The sequence below is a fragment of the Acanthaster planci genome, linkage group LG21 (assembly GCF_054643075.1).
Source record: "Acanthaster planci isolate LZ-2023a linkage group LG21, COTS_SCS, whole genome shotgun sequence".
Taxonomy (NCBI): Eukaryota; Metazoa; Echinodermata; class Asteroidea; order Valvatida; family Acanthasteridae; genus Acanthaster; species Acanthaster planci.
This window is the reverse complement of record NC_141797.1, coordinates 1,623,063-1,647,030: the sequence shown is the minus strand read 5'-3', so window position 1 is coordinate 1,647,030 and position 23,968 is coordinate 1,623,063. Positions and strand designations below refer to the sequence as shown.

Below are 23,968 nucleotides of genomic sequence, written 5' to 3'. Positions count from 1 at the left end.
CTGACAGCACCGATGCATCTAAAAACATTATTACACTTACATGTACCGGTACTCGGCCACAGTGGAAGTGACATTTTTTACATAGGTCACTGTGTAAACCCACACCTGATTCTGTATTCATGTATTAGTCACTGCACCCACGGGTTATAGGGTTCCAATGTCACTGGCCATCTTGTCTCCAACTCTTACTGCCCCCCTCCCCCAAGCAAACAAGTTCATGATCAAACTGAAGCACAGATAAGACCGGTAGCACCTCGAGTGTGCTTTGTCTGCACATTCCAAGCCACAGACTAAGTCACCTGCATGGGTACGATCAAAATGTCGTCTTTTCCCACATGATTCCGTAAACAGCTGTTTAAAGTGACCCAAAATCCAGCAACAACACACAGCCACGACTGAGATTAATCCAAATTGTGTGAAAGAGACTGGAGACAAAAAGCCCACTGAAACTCGCACCGCCTGAATTGCTTTTTTGCTGCTGCTGATGTCAATTGTTTCCTTTTACCTCATCAAATTGAAAGCTGACAATGGCATGTACTGAATAACCAGCAATTGTCTACATTAGGATTTGCGCATTTACACTCACAGAAAAACAAATGTATGTCTAAAAACCCAAAGGATGTGTACAAACCATCGTCCAGCTCCTGTACAACTCTGGCAAATCCCCGGTCAAAAGCTCTTGCGTCGGAGGGATTGGAGAACGTCAGCCCAAACTTGGAGTCTTGCGTTCTCCAGTGTCGGAAGGTAGGTGTCGGTTTGTTGTATTCTACATCACGCCGTAAAAGACAATTCATGAGCCTCTGTAAAGAAAAGAAAAGAGAGATGATTTTAGATGCAGAGCCAATATGAATTAGATAAAGTAAAAAAGAGGACAAACGGTCATGCTTCCGAAAACCCACAAACAATGTTCACATCTTTTCGTGTCTTGATAGCCAACTGAAGGATCCCCAATAACAAGTGTTAACCACATAAAAAAGATATAAACTTTGTCATTTCAAATTTTCAAAATTCTTTTTCATCAACCTGACTGATTCTGTTTTGTTTTGAAATTATCTTCCTACTTCAGTTTGCAATTGCTTCTATCCTTTCTGTTGACCCTGACAGATGGAAATAAACATGATTTTTAGAGTTACACGTATGACAGCTTATCTATTTTATACCATTCACAATTTTTGTGTTTGGTACATGTACTGTATGTCTCCCTGCATAACGAATGAAAAAAACTGTCTACCAGCAGTTTTTGTGCTACCCTTTTCATAGACAAGACAATACAGAACACACAACAAAGGACTGTATATTGTATCTTTAGGTGCTAAGTGATGCAGTCACCCCCCACAAGTCTTAAGTCACCACCTAAAACACCCCTCCCAGTGTGAGCCAGATTGATTGATCCTCCATCATGTCCATGTATATTGTAACAGTAACAAGAGATGACATAAGTTGTGCTAGTACATGTATAAGACTTAAGTTGCCTTGACTAGAATACCTGCCTCAGATAGCAATGCAGTATTGTTTATGCCTCGCATACATGACATTTATGCATATAATACTACTGTACATACACGTACAGAATATGGGCAGCATTCACATGTTTGATTCCACTGACTTTATAAATCGTTATGATTAACCTAAAAACTTGTTCATGTTTCTTCTGTGTGATCTAACCAAACAACTCTGCAGACTGATGCAATCTGATTACTGTAAAATAAAAAAAAAGCAAAGAACAGATAATGTACAGAGTGGGATACGAACAGGCAAAGTCTTTTGGCATGCCATAGGATTTGATGTATGTGAACAATGTACATGTATGTGCACTACAGTTTATAATGTGTACGTTTGTAGGTTTGTACTTCTCAAGCCATGACTTCTCAATTTACCGGTACATTTCACCATGAAAATGACATTCTCTTAATAGGCTTGGGTTTTTACGCTGATGTAGGTACACTTTCCTATGCTGCTCAACAAATCAAAGTGTCGACCCAAATGTGCAATTCTGCATGAATATGCATTGTACACTAATAGTCAAAATGCTACCAATGGGAAGTGGGATCAACATTCCAAAGTGCCTAACACGTCTTTGAGGTGGCCACGTAATATTCATGTACCAGTAGCTACATGTACCAGTGCTACAGTGCCGGTGCAGTGGTCATTTATAGTTCCCGCCTTGTTAAATTCGAACTTCTTGCGCTACATGTCCAAGTATGTAAGTAACGGGCATGGATATCAGTGTATAAATATGTGTGGTGGGTATACATGTACATGGACGGAATGTACATCTGAGACTTGTGTATTTATGCATTGTTTGATGTTCTGTATAACAATTAACATCACTGCAATACAGTACAGTATTATATGTCAGAATTTCCTTAATTAAATTCACATACCCCGTACACGTTCTTGTTCTATTAAAGCCACATACTGTACACATGCACATGTATAACCCATGCGGGTACCAGGTGGGATTATAACTGTTCCAGGTGATGAAAAGGGCCATGAACCACAGAATGGGGTGACTCTTCCTGTGTGAATTACCACACTGCCAATAATAATCCACAAGTATTGGCTTCCAGGGTCTGGGGGCCTTTTAACCATCCCACACTTCAACTGGATTACAATGGAGGCATTCATGTCCCTAAGCTTTGCCTCACCACTGCTTTCTTTTGACTGGAAGGGGGCGACAGGAAGAGGTCCCATTCAGAGGCAGTCAGGCAATCACTGCTTTTGATCAGAATCTACTAACAGGAACCTATGGTGTTAAACCAATTCATACTTCCATCCCTCCCTCCCCCCCAAAAAGGACAGTGAATGCAAAGTGAGGCACAGACTGTTATCAAACAAACGTGTAAACGCTTCAAGGAATATTTTCCAACATACACACATAAAGAGTTTTGAAATTCGTGTTGTCAAACTCAAATCCAACCCATATAAGTAAACTCCAACTAAGTCGACATCGAGTAACCCATCATATTGTCCAAGTCGGCCGTTTGACCCGTCTATCCCGATCGTCTGTAATGATCGTCTGCAATGCATTTCCATTGAAAATTTCATTGCTAAGTCGGCATTTATAAGTCGTCATTTCGTATAAGTCTGCATGTTTTTCTCGGTCCCTTTTCCATAAAACCACAAGAATTCTTTTGCATAAGTCGGCATTACAAAAAATTGTGCTTCGGTATCGGTTTCCTTCGCCACGGTTGCCAAGAAGTGTTAAGTGACAAGTCCTGTGCACACGCGGCCAGCATGAGTACATCAATAGCAGTAACCCCTCTAGTGGTACACGCAAAACATATTCCAACAACACCGACTATTGCCTTGAAGCAGAGAAACTGCACACACTCACAGCAGAGCAAATCCTACGTTTAAAAAGATGTACGGGCCTAATCACTTTCAGCAACACAACAAAAATCACGCTGCAGCTACGCTGCTCAAAAAAGTTAAGGAAAAACTTTTTGTTAACTTGTAATTGCTCTGTGAGCGACGAGTGGGGTCTAGTTCTTTCCTTTTTTTGTTTGTCTTGGTGGTGTTCTCATTGGAATAAGAAATGTTTAAAATGTTTCAAAACATCAAATGCACATTTTCAGCAATAAAATATCTCATATATAAAAGAGGTGCTGAACTTTTTTTGAGTAGTGTACTGTATAATGATGGCAGACAGGTTAATGCACTGCGGTAGCTCAGACTTCATGTAGCTATGCAATGAAACTACACAACCCATAGGCCCACATGTACATCACACCTAAGTACAGTATGGCTGGTTGAATCGTGCCCAGCACATTTACACGTATGTGCAAACACTGTTAAACACAGATGTACATGTACCTGTATATACAGATAACTTAATTTACATAATACAAATCTGCCTGAAGTGCAACAAGCCACTATGACCCAGAGGAACTGAGCAGAGTTCAATTCTGACGTTCTTCACCAAGTTTAATTCAAACATTATCAGCCCTTCACAGATACATGCATGACCAACACTTGTCATGCAAAGCCTGTACACTTTGTATTCACAGTGTGCATGTCCTGTATGTACAACATGCGGCACAAAACTTTTATAACAATTTCATTCTTGAAAGAGTTTCTGCAATTACTATTCTTCTCAAAGATCACCTGAGCAACTGTGCATATGGATACTGGATCATCTTCAACACATAAAGAACTTCAGTACAGTTACAAATATGTAGGGGACATGTACACCTCATGATGGAAACAAAACATTGTTTAGAAACTTGGGACACAGACCCATATATCTGTTTCTGCAAATTATACAAACATGTTCCGTACATTAAAAACAACACTTTGGGAAAAATGTCAATTTAATAAACACCCCTCCCCCATGCCTACAGGTACCCATGCTCCATAACTCAGCTGTATTATGTGCAAGTGCAGTGGCACAGTGAGGACTATGGCACCGCAATATCTAAAATGCCAGCCACACAGTTATTTAGCTTCGGTCAGGTAGAGCTGCATATATACACTGGGGAGGAAGTCAATGATTACCAAATGGAAGTATCTACTTGTGGTGCACCTTCGTGCGGCCTTTTCTAAATGGCGAGGCATCTGCATTTCGTATGCATGACATTCGTGTAGGTCAAAAATGTTCAAAGCCTGCACACCACACTTTCAACCATGCCCACATAGCAGCCAGATGCCTGGGTTTGACATGTCCAGAACTGAATGATCTTCAGTCATGACGTGCACAACAATGGAAACCCTCTATACAGGACATTATTTGCATGTACCGTACTGGTAGATTGTAAAAATTTCGATACACATGATTTGAACAAACAACTGCACACAGGAAGTGGGCAACTTTGAGGTGCAATTTAGTGAATTAATGCCTCACCGAGTCTGAATCAACATTCATGTACGTGTAGTTTTTGTTGGAGGGCCAAAAAAAAGAGATTGGTATCAATTGACACACGTGTATACTGGGGACTAGGGCAGGAACTGACTTTGTGTGGACCAGTGTGACGATCAAATTTCTGCGCAGAATTTTTCCCTGACTCACCCCCCCATACAAAAATTGCCTATAGGCCCAATTAGTGGCTACATTGCAAACACTGTGGGTAACACTTTAGTCCCCAAATTAACTCCAGCATTCCCAAGATGTGACCAGTTGCTGGCTGAGCGGAGTTGAGCGCTGGGTAGCCACGCACTGTGAAATTGCCTGCAATCACCCAAAATTGGGATCTACCAAGTCCACTCTTTGGGTGGCAAGTTATCAAATAAGGGCACTCTTCAGGAAGTCCGGCATTTCTAGAAGGCAAGACACTGTGGTACTGGGAGCGCTATGGAAAACTGAACTGGATATCATGTAGCAATGCATTTGCAGTGAGCAAGTGACTGTGATGTATGGCCATTATGTTTGCCAAAGTAACATTCCACGGATTTCTCCGCTTTGGGTATAAATGAGCCTGATTGCAAGTACAAAGATTCTGATAGACAATAATAAGTTGCCATGGCAAAGAAGTGGCCTCATACTAAGGTCACGGGTGGGAATAAAATTGGATAATTCTTTCACGTTGTAAGCAGTAAGAAAGTGCAGGGGTGGCCAGCCAACTCATCATCAATGATTTCAGCTATAATGTTCATGATCTTCATTAGTGTGAGAAAAAAAGAAAGGTCAGACTGAGATCGGTCTTAAGGGAAAGTGAGGCAGCACCATCTCTGCTTCTTTGAAGCTGACAAGACTAGAAACACTTTCGGTATTGGAGACCGAGTCAGACGAGGTTTGGAAAAACCAGCATACAGAACAGGGATTGTGCTGGGGGGGGGGCGGAAGGAGAAGGCTTGTGTTACTTACCGTATCCCTGGCTGAGTTGGTGCCCACTATCATGTATTCCACCTTTTTGGTCTCGGGGCTCAGCCTGTAGATTCCTACAATGCCATAGCCCCCATTGCCAAGAGGCCCCCACCCCTCCTCAGTACGCGTCATCACTTGGGCTTTAACGCGTATGAGACAGGAATCTCTGCAGGAAAGAAAGGGGGGAAAAAATGCAAATCAAAATGAAATATCACCTTCTGAACAACGGAAATACCGGATGTCAGCAACTGACCGTATTCATGGAACTGAATGAGAGTGACCCTCTGAGGTTTGTTTGCTTCCATGGATCCACGAAGGGTTTGCACAGTGTAGTGTATAAACAAGATATGATGTGGGTTCGCAACTGCAGCTGTAGCACAATCGCATCAGGTGTCAAATCAAAGACTTATATTTGCATCAAGTTTCCCACGTTGAGAGGAAGCTGATCCTTACATCTCGCTCTTGTCAATGTAACCCTTTAACAAGCAATTGGGAGTGTTGAACTAGACTTTTAAACAACAAAACAAGAAAAAAAAGAAACAGTCGGGAAAACTAAAACCCTTCAACTACCAAAATTCAACTGAGACTTGCTAAATGCTCATGCATTAACTTGATGTACATGTACAATGTAGTGTGCATTTATTATTGACATTGAGGAAGTAAATACAATACTGAGGGAAATTAGGGAAGGAGTTGTACTTCTGTAATGAGGAAACATTCTCTAGTACAGTATATTAACTACATAAAGCTCAGAAAGTCCCCCGTCTTGTTTTATGATCACAGAGGTTTTTTTTTCCAAAATTAACGTTACAGTGCTAGGACACGCACAAAATAATAGAGCTTTGAGGTGCCCGTCTGTGAGCACATATTTACCCTTACTGAGGAAAGGTTTCCCTGGGCACTTACGGCATAGCTACCAAAATGCCTATATGTGCATGTAGCTTGGCAAGTGTACGAGTTTGTTAAGACACAACAAAAGTAATGCTACATCATCAACACTTCAACTTAAATGACCTAAGAAATACTTTCATTATTCCACATGAACTTTCGATCTACTATAGTGCGTCATTCACCTAATCTTTCTTTTCCGGCTTGTGTTTTTAGCAATGCCGGCATGATTCATAGCAGTCTTTCAAATATTATCCCCTCAGAGCAATTACAGCGAAAGTTTTGTTGGGCAAGGGTCACCTGTTTCACTAGAACTATCGGCTAAAATTATCAATGTTTGTGCTACAAAGTACATGTATGTACAGTACTTGTCTTACTACTCCAATACAATGCATGCAACATGCAGAGATCTTCCACTTACAACTGCAAAGTGTAACTAGTCCAATCAGCACTACCCTTTGAAACTGCAGCCTTTCAATCGTTGAATTAAACTCCAACATGTTGTTTCACTTAAAGTGGTCTGCTCCAAACATGAAAACAACTACATGTAGTCAATCGGTTTGTCAAAAAAGAAAAAAATTATCTTCAGCTTGAACGAAAGTTCTCTTGACTTGATTTCAAATTTTCCAAGAATTAGTACAAAGATGCCTTCTGTATTGATGATGAGCCTGCTGTGATGTACACTGTACAACAAGGCTTAAAAGCCTTCATACTCGAATGTTAATTCTCAGCTGCAAAAACTTTTCCAGCCATACTTTGCAACTCTAAACCCCTACTCCCCAGCTTGTAGTTATTATTTACTTAATAAACGATCTGCTGTAAACAATATGACTGGCTTGGAAATACACTTTGGGGGAAAGGAGCACTTGGTTGTTGAGTCTGACTTGTCATGTAAATGATGTAACCTTCACAGCTGACTGCTGGCAACGGCACAACACTACCATCCCCGCTAAATAGAGAGAAGTATGGGATGTTATTTCCGGTATCCTCGTTCATAAATTCAGAAGAACAGACATCGTAAGGTGGGTACAAAACTGCTCACCCACCGGCTGTGTTTGCCGCAAGCAATTAAAGCAATGCAAGATGGTATCGCCATTTTGCTGTGGGTCTGACAGGAGATCAATCATTAGCACATTCCCAAAATTAACACATCCATGGCCTTAATCAGCTCCGCATGAAGCCGGAAAAACTCCCCACTGAAGAAATTATTTCTCCCTCCCTCCCTCCCGACACTGAGGTAAGGAAAGTGCTGTTTAACATAATAATGTGCTGGGCCTAGGGCCGCTCGTCTAGTCATAACATTGACGGCAACAACTGGTTGCAGACCACCTTTTTTTCCTTTGCATTGAAAACACACAGTGCCAGGCAGGGCGCCAGTGAACAGGGCAGTTTCACCAAAAAACCCTCAAAAATAACAAGAATCTGATGGAACACTGCCCTCCACTCTCCCAAGAGCCCAAAATACTTTTGACAGCTTTGGCCAACTCAAAACTGCCCAACTCAAGTCATTACAATTGTTTCATGTACAAGTATACATATGAATGCCATTGCCTAACGATGTAACCAACAAAGCGATTGTTTTTTCAATTTGATACGCACTGTATTTTTTGAAGATTGGTTGAATTCTATAACAGTAAGGAGTCTACTTGTAGTGTGGTGTTGTTTGTTTTTGTTCTTTTTTTTTTTAATCGCAGCTGCCAGCTGGAATTGAGTGGCAAGATCAAGTCATACAACATGCTCCATCACAGCTAAGTCTGCCAAACAAGATCAACCATCCCTCATTATGTCAAGATACATTAGAAGCAATGCACATGTCCGCATGAACACAGGCTGTTGTAACATTGGTCAGTCAACCTTGTCAGTGATTTGGGTTACATGGGTGAGGAGGAACTGCACCAAATATCCTCACCAGTTTCGGTCAGTTGTGACTAAATATCGGACACAAGGTCACTGAGAATAAAAAGTTGACTGCATATCTGACTGAATTCTGAAAGCCCTGTAAAAGGATTAACAGGTCTTTCCAGATCCACCAGGAGTTCTGAAGATTTTACAGACCTAAAGAAGGTATGTGTAGCAGCCAGCTGTTGTAGCTTACACGGGGCTTCAATTCCCTTGATATGATAGTACAAGTCAAAAGAGTAAGCTATTATTTTACTGCAGAGTGAAGAATTTTTTTGGGGGGTGGAGGGTTTTCAGGGGGGTTCTCAGCAAGAATACGCGCCTTGTTTTTGTTACTAGTAAATGTATGAAATCCCATAATTATCAACTGGTTTCCAGATGTTGTCATAGGAAGACAAACAGATTTCTAAATTGACCAACTGGAATTATTTAATTAAACTACGTTAAAAAGTTAATTCTTAAGGACTGAAAGTATTGCAGAGTGCTTCATGAACATGTACCGTACATGAAAGGTTCAATGATCCCTGGGTTTCTAATTATTCAGAAATTGGGAAATGTGCCACGAGGGACGTTTGTGTATTATACTGAGGAAATTACCCTGTAAAACAATGCTGTCAATTTTGGCTCCAGTGTGGAGTTGGGCAAGTCACATAACTCCTGACTCCCTTGTTACATGTAACTAGTGCTTTAAACTTCCATTGGGCAGAAGGTCAAATCTTGAGGTATGGGGAAAGTTGGGTTCCATTACCCTGGCTTATACTACACTGGAATAATTCCACATATGGTCGTCACTTATTTTTCCCTGCAGTGACATATCAGACAGCAATGACATACCAGTATATGTTCAATGTACCCCGGTATCAAAAAAGTTAATATTTAATAGCAGAGAAATATTGAAGCCTTTACATGTACTTTAAAAGCACATTTTTTTCAGAGCAGTCTCACACGGTTTGTGCACGAGGTGTAGAGTAATGTCCAGGTATGGAATTCCATCTGTCATCTGGTCATCAAGGTTCAGTGTGCCACATGTAGAGGTGTGGAGCCAGTTTGGACAGCACTACGGTATGACTGAACAGTGGTGGTTTGTTTTCCAATACTGAACAATACCAACTGATGATCCATATCAAAATACCAGCAAACTCAATGTGGAATTTCCTTACCGTCGTTTTCTGGCTAATGTGCCTGGAATGCTTGCAGAACCGTTATAAAATAAAGGAAGAGCGTCAAATTGTCCATTTTGGTGTAGCTTCTGACTGGAAGTCCCAAACAATGTTTTACAGGGGTGTGTGTTATAACCCAAGTACTTGCTCAGTCATTTCCACTTCATAAACTTCATTGCTTCCTGTGATGGAAGACTGTGTTGGAATTCTTGCCTCAAATGTTAGCAAATCTAATCTTTGCTACTTATTAAATAATATTTATTTGAAGACAAATGAACTGATAAATAATTGTACTTCTTCAGTTCGGGGGATTTTTCCACATTGACAACAACCTGCATGCTGGCCTACATCATACATGTACACGTATATTTGTTGGTAGTCCCAGTGAATGTTGGCTTTTCACCACTGCTACTTGAGGATGTAATACCCCGTTTCAAAAAATACCATGGTGTTAGAGAATATCATAGTATTTTATCACAAATACCACAGTGTAATACCTGCAATACTGTCCAAGCCACTGCTTAACATTCAGAAGTCACAGTTTGTCTAAAAGGTGTACTGTGAGTCTTGAATATTTACATTTTCTGACAAAACTGAAATGTTTCTGTTCAACAAAATCGAGTTAGAGTTAAATTTGTGTTTTCTGACATATACGTGTACATGTATCTCCAATGGGGTCACGTTTACATATTTAATTTTTAATGAACGACACTTAACAAAAAAGAGGGATGGTGTAAGAAACTGCAAACTTTATGGCTCATGGTATTTTGATCAGTCTCAAAAGGTGCCACTGGTAACATGTCACCTTAGAATAGATTATAGTTTTTCCAGTCTTGCCAACCATTTGAATCAATCAAGATGGGAAGAATGAAAGTACATGTTGGACTCCTTTAATATGTTGTCAATTTTTCACATACGACCCGACAAAAACTAGATATGTGGAGGGTACAAAAGAATTTGGGTTCTTTGGCATATCAAAACTGTGAATCAGATCGAATCTGGTTCTACACATTGGTTAGGGCTGAGCTGAATATCGGAATATTAAATCATTATTGAATAACCAAATATTATTTTCCAAACTTGAATATTCGAATGCAAAAATCGTGAAAAGGAAAGTTTTCTTTTGTTTCAAATGAGGAAAATTGCACTATGGAGGCTTGTTTCATGCAGATCCAAATGTAAAGCAACAGAAATCTTGCAATGATTCAAAAAGTCAATTATTCATTAAAAATTGAAAGGGAATAGAAGTTTTCAACAAGGCAAGAAATCTTGTTCACCTCTTAAATCTTGCTAAATCATGGCTGGAGTTACTCCTGGTGATTACAATGTACAATTGTGTGCATTATTACAACTGATTTTGTATAATCAACAACAATCTGCCAGTCGGTAAGACCAAATTTTCGAATATTCGAACAAATTGAAGGTCAAATATTCGAAAAGTGAATTATTCAAATTGACTAAGCCCTAATATTGGTGGCATTTGTAACTTGCCATTTGGCCTAGGCCTTTGTCTACACATGACACAGATGTGCTCATGTGCACAACAGGGAAAATGGCTCCAACATGTTCCAATGATTTCATCAAGCCTAGCCAAGAGAAACTTACTATGTGGTCACTATCTGTTAGTGAGTATTACTGTATGTAACCCAAGCAGACCTACTGACAGCATGCACCCAAAAAGTCATTGAAACTCACAAAGCTTTAAAGCACTGACTCGTGTACAAAGTTATGCCTGATGGGTGCATCCAAAAGTGTACAAAACTATAGAAAACTCCAAATGTTGCACGGCTTTTGTATGGCTATATATCTGCGTCTGTATTTCTAAAATGATACATCAACAAAGCCAATACGCAATTAACCTGAATTCATGATCAGTACATGACTTTTTCATTTTGCTCTACACCCAAAAAACCCGCAAATGCATGCGAGCATCACTGCACATTCATTTTGCCGTGACTTTTTAAAATGGATTTTATCGGTACCCGCTGCAGCTGCTCCAAAGCAGTCAACTCACTTTACGCTGACTGAATTAAGGGAATGACTTTTTAATTTAGCTGAACTTATTCATATCCATCAAGACAGCCATTGAAAGACATGCATACGAAATCGGACAGCCTTACTCAAATATTACGAAAACATTCATTTTAAACATATTCAAATAATCAGCTGCCTATCAGTATGACTGTAAATAAACATGTGCCACTGCTCTGTACGGTATGTGTGCATCTTATTCAAAAGACGTGCTGACGTTCGCTTACGTTGTACATGTGCATTGCATTTTGAATACATTTTTAGGCCTACTACTCATTCCATCTGATCTTGAATGTCCTGCAAGCATGCACATGGATTATAATTTAATCAACACCCAGGACAGTGTCAAATTCTCTCCGTGCAAAGACTGACAAGTTAACACTCTGGTTTTATATACATATTTCAACCCAACTTTTTCCCCCATTCCTAATACACACAGCATGTACAATGACATATGACTGACATGACTGATCCGAACTGAAACTGTTTAGGCCTTCGGAAATACCATCATGATCATGACTCTTAATGACAACCCCAATATTAAAGTCTTAAATTCTGTACTCTTGAATCTCATTTTTTTATGATGAGTAATATTCAAGTCTGTAGGCCATGTAAGCAGTGTTAAAACTGATACCGCCATTCAACATTGGGGGCACATGCCTCAGGTTTCCATCCATGTGAGCACTGTCTGACTGTCATCACTGGTCATGCAGGTACGGTAAGCACACTGTAACCCGTATGCACCAACTTATGTTACTTTCCTGCCACATTCTGGACCCACGACTGACCCCCTACTTTCGACATGGTTTTAAGGTCTAATTCTCCAAGTTCTGTATCCACACCGAATACTCACTCGTCTACACGTTTCTCCTCCATCTTCCTCGTTATCCTCCACGCTACTTATTCCGATCATGTCGAGTTATTTGGGACATTTTTCTCGAGTTCGGGGGACTACAGCCATGATTTTCGTGCCCCGACATTATCATCAACTCCATGCATGGATAAGCGGGGTGATTCACACATGAGGAAATGATCTCCTCATCACGCACGCAGAGGATGTTGCGGAGTAATAAAGTAGTTCCAACATCCACTTCCCACCAAACGTCACACCTGAATTTATCACTTTTCACTGTTTTCCTTTCCGATCAAAACGTCCTGGAAGTCAACAAAACTCATTTCACAAGTCAATTTGGACCACTTTTTGACAGTAGGTTCATTAACTAGCGGATCAACTTCCTTAACGAGTCCCTTCCAATGTCACCTTTTTCATATGCAAATCATTTCCTCTTTGTGGCCTTGTAGAATATCGGCTTTCCGATTCGATTCACCGGCCTAGTTCAGTACACATATCTACATGAACGATCAGCCAGCGCAGTCAAATCACTGTTGGGAAATTGAAGGGGAGAAAAAAAGAGTGGATGTTTGCTTTGACCCCAACGCCTCGGGGTCGACTCAGGGGTTGAGCCAAACTAAACACTGCACCTATTTATATGTTGTGTACCATATAGACAGTATTTTTGTACTCTGTCTAGCCTAGCTTGCCGTAGGTTGGCATAGGTTGCACCGAGCATACAGTACATGTACATGTAAATCTACATGTACATGTACACTCGGTGTAACGTAGGCCCGGTTACTAGCAGCACCAGTACGCAGTGTATTGCAGATGTAAACGTACATGTACACATAGGAGTACAAGTGCAGTGTTAATGTCGAAAGCAACAAATCAGGTCTACCCCATGTGTAGACTGAGGAAACCTAACCACGCCGTTTAAGTTATATTTTGAGTCTACTAATGAGTCCATCTGTTCGCTTGATCTTACTGATTCTCGATTTCATAGAAATATTTAGGGATTACTTTCAAACCCGCAAATACACCAGGCTGATTTAGCCCAGAAAATAAGGGCTAATGAAAACACCACATGCAGAAACGGGCATGACAATTAGCAAAAGCAACTTTGGCACAGGGACATCGAACATACTTTCCGTGGGGCACCTCGTTATTCATGGTACGTCGATACACCCCGTTTTCTAAAGAATTATACTAACTGTAATAACCATAATTGACGTTGGCTTTTTTAATCGGCTCTGTTAAAAGTCACCTCATTTTCAATTCATGTCTTTTTATCAGCTAATTTATTTTATTCTCCTGTTCAATGCAAGAATTTCACTTCACAACTTACAAATCATTAACTCTGACTTAATTACAAACTTATACGACTGGACCATTCGGAACAAACAAGACCCCATTTCGATCGGTCAGGCTGGACCACAGGAGTGGCGCAGTGCGTGCGCTTGTAATATTTTTATGAATGATTCCAGTCCTCGTGACGTCACTTCCGAAATCAATTTGATGCGTCGCGGCATAGCAATGCACTGGCAGTCTGCTTGCAAAATGCCGTCCGTAGCTCTGTGGCTGTACAAAAACCGTACAGCGGTAGACATCCGACTCTGCATAACACAGCATGGCGATGAATATGAATGACTGTCATTATTTATTATCGGACACGTGGATTTCATATTACCATTCCACTTAGTTGGCAGTAAAAGCAACAACGAACTTTGGTTGTTATAGTGCAACAGATCCAGCCATGTTTATTTTTTCTTTGCAGTCTGAAATTTCCCACAAGGTTTAGGAGTGGATCCCTCAAAACACAAAATTTATAGCAGTTCATCCCTCTCCCTGCAGAATTCAAGTAGGCAATTTGTGGAAGTATTAAAATATTTCACGCCTGAAATTCTGCCAAAATTCCGGAAATTGGCACTAGCATTTCCTTGAATTTTAAAAGTAGCACTAAAATTTCTAAATAAATATAATCAAACACGTTAAGAGTTTTTTAAAACAATTTTTCTTAGTATACAATTAAAGACTTATCTTTGAAACAACACAATAATTTCAGTCTCAGTTAACTCAAAGTACCCACTGTTTTATTTCTCGGCAAGACAAAGTTTAATTCGATGACGGTAACACGTGGTGTAGTGAATAACCGCAGAAGTGTAACTACGTGCAGTGGGGGTCGCTTTGTTTTCGGGAAAACTAAACCGGTAATGACGTTATACATGACATCCCACAAATTATTTGGTTTCGATAAGGGTGTACACCGTGATTGTGAAAGATTGACAGACGTCATGGCGACTCTTTCCGCAAGCTCTCTTGCAAAGGTTCTCGCGGGATTCATGACTCATAATTTCACTGTGTATGGGTTATGACTTCTGTTGTTTGAGCTTTGAGAAAATACACTTGACCGCAAAAGAAACTTGCCACTTCTGTCAAAGGCCACACATGAAAATTCACTCCATAGAAATAAACAATTTTTGTACACAGGTATGCTGCAATACCCCCTTACTAATCACATGCCCAAAAGCAAGTGATTATCTTTATAACAAAGAAGAAATTGACATACACAGCACCTTGGTTACTGAATCAAAAGTCACAGATTGTAACAGAAATCAATGTCACAGGACGAAATAAAGAAGTCACAATCATTACTTTTCAATAATGTATGCATAGTCAGTAAGGATGGCATCCCTGTACAGAAACCACTCATGCGCATCATTTTGACACAACAGGTGTTCACTTTGTCATTGGTTGTTTAAAATGTTGTCCATTTATGGGTCATTTTTGTTTGGTGGAGAGTGCTTTTTTGTGTGACTTTTGATTCAGTAACCAAGTTGCTGTGCATGTCAATTTCTTCTTAGTTATAAAGATAATCACTTGCCTTGGGCATGTGATTAGTAAGGAGTATTGCAGCTTATTGTACAAAAATTGTTTATTTCTATGCATTTCTATGTGTGGCCTTTGACAGAAGTGGCAAGTTTCTTTTGCTGTCCAGTAGTTATAAGTATTCCAAGCAACTCATTTTAAAAACAATCGTAAAGTTATCGTATCTGTTTTCGGTTTCATTTGTCACTGTCTTCTCAGAGAGGAAATCCGGACTATGAGGTTTTGGGGGTGTTTGTTCAATTAAGCCTAGTTCGATCGATCATTGCATTGCAGAAGTAATAGGGAAAAAAAAGAATAACACGGGATAACTTGAATAACCATGTCGATAGGTCTTTTTTTTTTAATACATGTATTTGTTCGGAGGGACTCCAAATAATCGCACAGTTGGACCATCCTCTTGAAATCGTTAACCCTCACATACACACACAGACATACACAGGAGCTGATCCAGGGGGCGTGGGGGGCGCGCGACACCCCTCCCCCCCCCCATTTTTTTTAAGAACAAAAATAGAGAGGGGAAAGAAAAAGAGAGTGACCATACTGCCTAAAATTACACCACCAAGCGCCCAGAATCCAAAAGTGCCCCAGACCCCATGCCGTAAGTGCGTGCTTCGTGCAACGCGCTAGCGGGGCATTTGCTACTTTCGGTCATGCCCACCCCCTGGAAAAACTGCTTAAATACGTCAGCAAACAGACAGCTCGTCCATGAAGCTGTATAAAATAAAACAGTAATAACAGAGTGGGGATTGGCTCTGTTGATGCTGATAATAAATCTCACCCCTCCCTTCTTTAAAAATCTAATTCACTGCAACAATCTTCGTAGAATAATCCTGACCCCCCCGGCAAATTTAAAAGGCTAATATCGACCAGTTATTCTTGAACCTTGCTTGCACAGAACAGTTTCCCTTATTTTCTTAGCCATAGGCGGCCGAACTCTACTCCACCAAACTTGTAAATCGTGGGGGTAACATGTATGATTTCCCCCTTGGGAAAATCCTGGATCCACTCCTGATACATCTGTTTGACACCATATACATGTATGTGTTGTGCCCTGCCGAGGGTGAAGGGGGCTATTGCTACATAACGATATGTCAACGACACGACATTGACAACGCTCTTCGACCTCTACGACAACTTTGACAGCGGCACTCCTCTCGTCTCCGACGACTGACAGAGGGCGCTATATAGTGAAACCATTGCCCGATTTGTTCCTTTCCGTAATGTTAACCATCTTTTCGCAAATACGAATCAGGTTTCAAATAAATTCGAACATTTTTGTGGGGCAGTTGGTTGGGAACGTGTAACACTGGAGGACGAGATAAATAGACACTTCTGGAAAAAGCTCTCGGCCCTTCAGGCATCTCATCCGATACCAATGAGTCCTGCCATTTTGATGCACTGCAAGCAATGGCGTAAATGGGGTATATGTTCTGGGACCTTGGGGCCCTCATTTTCTGGAGAGGGCATTCAATGTACATGTATTCGATTACAGTAGAAACACTAACCAATGCGGACTTTTGCCAGACTTTTTCCTCCTCTATTTTTTGGGGGGGGGTGTACAGGCCTCAAGCAGGGGCCCTTGCATCCCCCTCCCACGCCACTGACAAGGACGTTTGTTGCACAGAGTACCGCCGTGAGAGGCGTTATTTACCCTTGCATCTTCTGAGATGTCCAAGATGTGTCCACAGCGTGTCTTACGTGCGAACCATCATAATTTCTAGAGCGTATTAACGGGTAAGGATCTAAGAGTCTAAATTCTTTGTGGACATAATTAGTGCTCGGGGCGATCTTCAGAATAGACACATTCGTGTTCTACAAAATCAATTCACATTCTAAGAACGGGATACTGGTACAACGTTTAAAAAATAATTGGTGACATTTACGGGCAAATCCAAGAAAAGGAGCTTCTGCTACGAGCAAGAAATGACACGTAAACTACAGCACACATTTAGACAAAAATAAACTTCGGAACTGACAACGACGCTGCAATTTCTATTAAGCAATCGACGTTCGATACTATGAAAGCCTTGTAGTGCCATCAAGAATATATTTTCAAAAGGGACGTACATTTTTTCCCCAAATTCGTTTTTTGAAGGATATTTTTTTTCAACTTCGGTTTTACAAGATAATTTTTTTTCTAAGTTTGTTAGTAAAAGATATATAATCTTCAGTTCTTGTGTATTTAGAAAAAAAAATTGCTGCTGTTTTTATGTTGCCACTTTTAAGAGCAATGCGTTTATGTTAATGATCTGAGAATCAGCCTGCTGTCATTCCGGGAAAAAACCTCAGCTGTTATACGCACAAAAAGCCCGAAATCTGAAAAATTGCAGTCTTAAATGTTTTTTTTTTCACCACAATTGCGAAAAGCTAGAGAGCAACATTTTCTGCAAAAAAATTTAAAGAGTACATTTAGGGTTCATCATTGGAACCCCCAAACCTCATAAAAATAGCATCTTCCCGAGGAGAGATCACAAAAGCATCTTAATTTGTCAGAAACAAATGGACGATCAAAAAACAAATAAATTCTTAAAAAGCACTTTCATAGTACATGTTATTAGACAAAAAGGGATCCACAATAGTTTTCAACCACTGGAATTGGAGAAAAAAGTTGCACACAATATTTTCCTGGGTAAAAGTCATTTTGTAAAACTTTTAATGTACTGAATGCATGTACATTTGATAAGTAATAATAATTACAAAAAACATGAAGACAAGCAACATACTTGGTGGAAAAAGATGCAATGCCCACACATAGACAAATTATTCACATATGCAGCACTTTCTCAAAACAGTTTTTTTTTATTCAGAAAAACAGGAGAAAGAGATGTGCTCTTCACATCATTTCCAACCCTCTTTCTCTACTTGTCCTAAGCATGTCTAAAGCGTAAAGCGTGGCTTGTCTTTCTACTCGTACAATTTGAGCTCCCGTTGAACATTTTATCATAATTTCTGCATACTGGACATGAAACATCTCCCACAAAATAGCCATAATGCTACATCCCGCTAAATAACTTTGTACAGAGAGTCATTTGGATTTTGTTTTGTAAGCGAGCATCCCACTCAACAAGAAACTCAATTGAATCAGCCATCAGATTGCGTTGATGATTTGTCGAACATTCCCTGATACATGGACCGCTGTGCGTTGTCGATGTCTGCCATTTTGTCCTTGGTCATGGTCAGGTACTTTCGAATATTTCCATCTGTAAGGGGAAACAAATTCACAATGCTAGGGAAGGCAAATGCTGGAGAATCACAATATCGTGACCAAATACTACTACATTCATCTTAAAGACCATTTCTCCCCAGAAATGTTTGTTTTAAGTTGGCATTAGGCAGCTAAAAACCAGCTCTTCTTCAACCAGTTTTCAGTTGATGTTTTCATCTCAATTCAGATGTGACTTACATTCCCATTCTTTTCAATCTTCCAACACTGCACTCCTCTACAATGTTTCCTTACATACAAACCTCAACGCATGTTGCATACCAGATTTTGAGATATGTTGTGCTTTTTTCAGGCAGTCGTATGCTTCCTCGTAGCAGCTCAGGTGGTAGAGGGAACAGCCCTTGCGATACAGGGCTTTGGGATTCTCTGGGCTGGAGGCTAGTACCCTGTCACAGTATGAGACTACCCTCTTGTAGTTTGGCTCCTCCTGGAGGAGAATGCAGGCTGGGTAAAAAGGAAGGGATTCAGGACATGGAGAATACTTAAACTGTAGGTACAGTGATGGGTGGGATCAGTCGGTCTGTTGATATCTTGGCCATCAGTGGATCCTGAAGGAAATCATATACTTCATTTCCGTTTTTCCGAACAATCTTCCCTAACAAACAGTCCATTGGTAAGTAAAAGAGCTCGGCTGACAGCAAAGGGATTGACAGATGCTGCACTATTGACTGACAGCACAGTAATTGACCAATCTAACCTAACCCGTAATATAAGTGTGTGAATGGTTTGGTTCACCTGTTCCTCTCTTAAATCCTTGGCATGTTCACTGGGAAAGTTTGACCAATATTGTAGTATAGGGGAGATACCCGAGCCATTAATACTTAACAGGGGACTTGGCATCTCTTGGAAGCTGAACTCCAAAGAATGTACCAATGATTTCTGCATTGTGAAGGATTTTGAAGGATTTCACAGCTGTTTCTGACCAACAGGCACTGAATGGAAATCATTACCTGCTAAATTGTTGAGGCACCCTTCCTCGATGGTAGACACCTTTTTCTGCATCTCTTCTGGCAGGCTGGTCAGGCTGGGGGCCCCTCCTGCTCCACAGAGTCCTTCCAGAACCCCTCCAAAACCCAGCCCCAGTTGGTACTGCAAACTGTTGTTCTGGAGGGTCGCGTCTAGGCCCCGGATGAAAAGCAAGGCCCGGTGGTACTTCCCAATGGCCCCACGAATGTCCTTGGCATTGTACAGTGCATTGCCCTTGGCTTTGTACTCCTCAGCTTTGGTGACGCGATCCGACAGGGCTACGAGCAATGCCTCCTGGGATAAGACCTCCTGCGAGGTTGCAGACGACGAGGATGATGCCATCTCTATTCTCACTCACAGATTTGGTCTATGATCAGGTCCATCCACTCACTGGTCCTCTTGGGTTCTGCAGAATTTTATAATAATAGTCATTACCTGTACAAATCTTTGAATTTGAACAAATAAATTAAGCTGAGGCATAAAATATGGAGTGTGTATCAACTGGCATGACTGGACAAAGTCCATTGCTCGCAAAGTCCGAGTAACTTGGACTCTACGAATGACCTTTTTTAACATTTAGACATGGCTGGACTACTCAGACAACTGCTTAAGGCAATTTGTTGTATAATGTTGAGCACATCATTTATGGCTAGCCTCCATGAGTACATGCATATCATGGTCATGGGGCCTGCTGCTGTTTTGCATGTTTTTCCATCTTGAGGTCCGTCTATTAGTGCTCACTGGTATGGCGCCAACACTAACAAAGTCACAACAACCCGATTAACAAACATGGCTATCACGACCATGAATGTCATCATAGTTCGACTAACTAGGACTCTACAAATCACCTCTTTTAACACAGCAGAATTTATTGCAAATCATGTCAATAATTATTTTACCACTATCGGCCAAAACTCTCAAATGCTATTGACTCCAATAATTTTAACCCCAATTCCCTATTCCTCTCTCCTGTCACAGAAATTGAAGTTCTTGATATTGTCAGTAATTTACCTAACAAAACGAGTGCAGGTTTTGATCTGATTAATAGCTCATTGATTAAACAGGTGATCCGTGCAATCTCTTTGCTTTGTCATAAATACTTCTATCTCTACTGGCGTAGTACCTGATGGCATGGAGATTGCTAGGATCACCCTGATTTTTAAAACCGGTGATCCCACTTTTGTCAAAAATTCCCGACCAATTTCTGTACTTACTTCATTTTCTAAAATCATCAAATGAGCTGTTTACAAACACACTATGCAGTTCTTAGATTATCTAATGACCAGAATGGATTTCATGCAGATCATTCAACTACACATGCTATTATTCAAATTATTGATAAAATATCTACTGATTTAGATGATTCTTCAGCAACAATTGGTATTTTTCTGGACCTCTCCAAGGCCTTTGACACAGTTGATCAGGACATACTTTTGTTTAAACTGGAGTATTGTGGAATCAGAGGAGCGGCCTTGGAATGGTTCAGAGGCTACCTGTCTAACCATCAGCAATTTGTATCTGTTCCTGCTACCCAATCAGAGGAGTGGCCTTGGAATGGTTCAGAAGCTACCTGTCTAACCGTCAGCAATTTGTATCTGTTCCTGGTACCCACTCAGAGGAGTGGCCTTGGAATGGTTCAGAAGCTACCTGTCTAACCGCCAGCAATTTGTATCTGTTCCTGGTACCCACTCAGAGGAGTGGCCTTGGAATGGTTCAGAAGCTACCTGTCTAACCGTCAGCAATTTGTATCTGTTCCTGGTACCCAATCAGAGGAGTGGCCTTGGAATGGTTCAGAAGCTACCTGTCTAACCGTCAGCAATTTGTATCTGTTCCTGGTAGCCAATCAAAGGAGTGGCCTTGGAATGGTTCAGAAGCTACCTGTCTAACCGTCAGCAATTTGTATCTGTTTCTTGTACCCAATCTCTTCCTTGTAATACATGTATATTCTATGGCATACCACAGGGTTCCATTTTAGGACCTTTATTATTTTCAATGTATGTATTTTCTGATGCATCTTATAATAAACTATCTTTCATTTTATTTGCTGGTGATAGTAATCTGTTTTACAGCCACCTTGATATAAATGTGCTTTTCGATACCGTTAACCAAGGAATGGAAAAAGTTTCATGTTTTTTAGTGACAGGCATTATCAGGAACTTCCTGTTATCAGTGTGGATGTAGAATTGTATCAAATTTTTGGGTGTATACATTGTTGATGGTCTTACATGGAAGCAGCATGTTAATCACAGTGCCACTATTTATATCGAGAAGTATAGGTAAGATCTCTAAACTGAAATGGTTCTTTCCCCATGATGTATTAATGGTTTTACACAACACCCTTATATTACCATACATTTCATATGGAATTCTTGCATGGGGCAATAGTGGTGTCGGTCATATTAACCCTTACAGTCTCAAATCCTCCAATTTCAATACGATATCACATACACCCTAGGGGGTTAGGGTTAATAACATTTTACAATTACAGAAAAAGGCCTTATGTATAATTAATAATGTTAACTCTTGTAAGTAAAGTAATCTTCTTTTTTTACAATTGTAATACTCTAAAAATCACGGACATCTACTCTTTCCAGTTGGGCTCTTTAAAGTTTAATGTTTCAACTCGATAACTCTCAGCTACTGCAATCAATTTGCTCAATGTTTTTAAGAAATGAAGAGTTTCATCACCATTTTACGAGGCAAAGTGATGAATTTCATCGCTAGTTAGCACGAACTAAGCTCACTACATCTACTGTGAAACATGCAGGTCCCAAGTTATGGAGTTCCATTGATTTTTCCTTGAGGTGTGAATCTAGTCTCTCAGAATTTAAACACAAATATAAAAGTAAATTACTGATTAACTATTTAAGTAATGATTAATTTCTTTCTCACAGGGTTGCAGCGGGCAAGGCTACATGATCATGTACATGTGCTGTATTTAATTGTGGAAGTTTGTTAATTCGTAACTGGGGACCCCCACTCAACAAGCACTGCTTCTTGGGGGCCCCATCCACATTTCTAGATACACTTTGTGAAACTGTTTCTATACAGTAATAATATGTGGAAAATAATGTGAAATGAAAAATGGAGGAATAAAACATACACCCCTCCATGACTGAACTGAGACCCAGAACCATTCATCCCCACTTTTGGCAGTTCCTAAATATCTTTTTAGGCCTACCTCCAGCCTACCTGATCATGCTGATGGTCTCACAAATACTACTAGCCCACCACTTGCATTGATGCCGTGCCCCTGGGCCAAGGCTATATAAGCATGCCACAATTTACGTCAAAATCGTCCTACTGATTTACAGTTATATGGACAAATATTTTTAGACCGACTAAGTATGACATCTGTGGGCTAGGTTTTTCCTAGTCGTTAATCCTCACGTGTACGCTGTACGCGCGACAGGCGAGAAGCAAAATAATAATGCGGTCGAGTAGGAAATCAACGGTTCCAGCAACTTACGCGATCGGCGCGAGCGCAGCAGGCCATCCAAAAGCAACTGCGCTGGCGCATGCATGGCCGGCCGGCCCTAGCCCTCACCACAAAATGTACATAGCGCCCTCCATTGTTCTTCCAAAGCTAAAATATATGGGTGCATTTCACCCGTATTTCTGCGCGCGAGCTCATTAATATTTTGTGTGATTTTTTTTACTATAGGACATGCCATAATCAGGAGGCATCAAAAAATATTCCTATAAATCCCGATTTTTGGACTGATAGTTTCCAGTTCGGGGTATTTCTTTAACAAAATGCCCCAAATTGCGGGCCTGGATAGAAGCGGGCGGCTGATATGAGCACTTAGTTTTACTGCTGTTTTGGGGTATCTTCCTCGAAAGGCAAACCCCCATGAAATTGAAACGAAAAGTGATCTTCTGGCCATAATCTTGAATTTCCATTAAAAAAAAACAGAGGCCAACCTCTTCACAAGAGTCAACAAGCGGTGCTATTATGGTCCGATTTTGCACTGTTTTTTAAGGCGACTACATGGTGTAGTGCAACCTGTAAAGACAAGATGGCGGCGTCTATAGCAACAGACCAAAAGCGGGCGCCCTGTTCTTTTTTAGCGCTTTTTATTTACGGGCGGTTAAAATGAACAGTTCTGTCTATAGAAGCTGTCAAAACATTAACGCTTATAGCCAAAGATCAGAGGAATGTTCACCGTGTCTCTTGGAGGGGCTTATTGACTATTCTGTCCTATAATAACTAGAAGAGGGCATGAAATCCCCACATTTTTTCTTCCAAAAAACTGCCCCCAGGACGCCGGGGAAAC

At 40.6% G+C, this 23,968-nt stretch overlaps 2 protein-coding genes across 4 annotated transcripts; both read right to left on the bottom strand.

The window, feature by feature from the left end:
• Positions 1–494: 494 nt before the first annotated feature.
• Positions 495–13,036, bottom strand: LOC147795672 (sprouty-related, EVH1 domain-containing protein 1-like). Its single transcript, XM_087131065.1, has 3 exons — positions 12,635–13,036; positions 5,804–5,969; positions 495–800 (listed from the first exon to the last, which is right to left on the bottom strand). Exons 1-3 carry the CDS (start codon positions 12,655–12,657, stop codon positions 510–512), a joined length of 480 nt encoding a protein of 159 aa, XP_086987191.1. The 5' UTR covers positions 12,658–13,036; the 3' UTR covers positions 495–509.
• A 5,086-nt stretch (positions 13,037–18,122) lies between these two features.
• Positions 18,123–23,715, bottom strand: LOC110978439 (tetratricopeptide repeat protein 9C-like). Of its 3 annotated transcripts, none has more exons than XM_022233445.2 (4): positions 23,616–23,715; positions 19,676–20,097; positions 18,968–19,169; positions 18,123–18,702 (listed from the first exon to the last, which is right to left on the bottom strand). In XM_022233445.2, the coding sequence occupies exons 2-4, from the start codon at positions 20,031–20,033 to the stop codon at positions 18,591–18,593; spliced, it is 672 nt and encodes a 223-aa protein (XP_022089137.2). In that variant the 5' UTR covers positions 20,034–20,097; positions 23,616–23,715; the 3' UTR covers positions 18,123–18,590. The 3 variants fall into 3 exon arrangements, with proteins under 3 accessions (XP_022089137.2, XP_022089135.2, XP_022089138.2); XM_022233443.2 differs by lacking the exon at positions 23,616–23,715 and adding an exon at positions 22,884–23,179; XM_022233446.2 differs by lacking the exon at positions 23,616–23,715 and adding an exon at positions 22,884–23,172 and having other exon boundaries at positions 18,987–19,169.
• Positions 23,716–23,968: the final 253 nt, after the last annotated feature.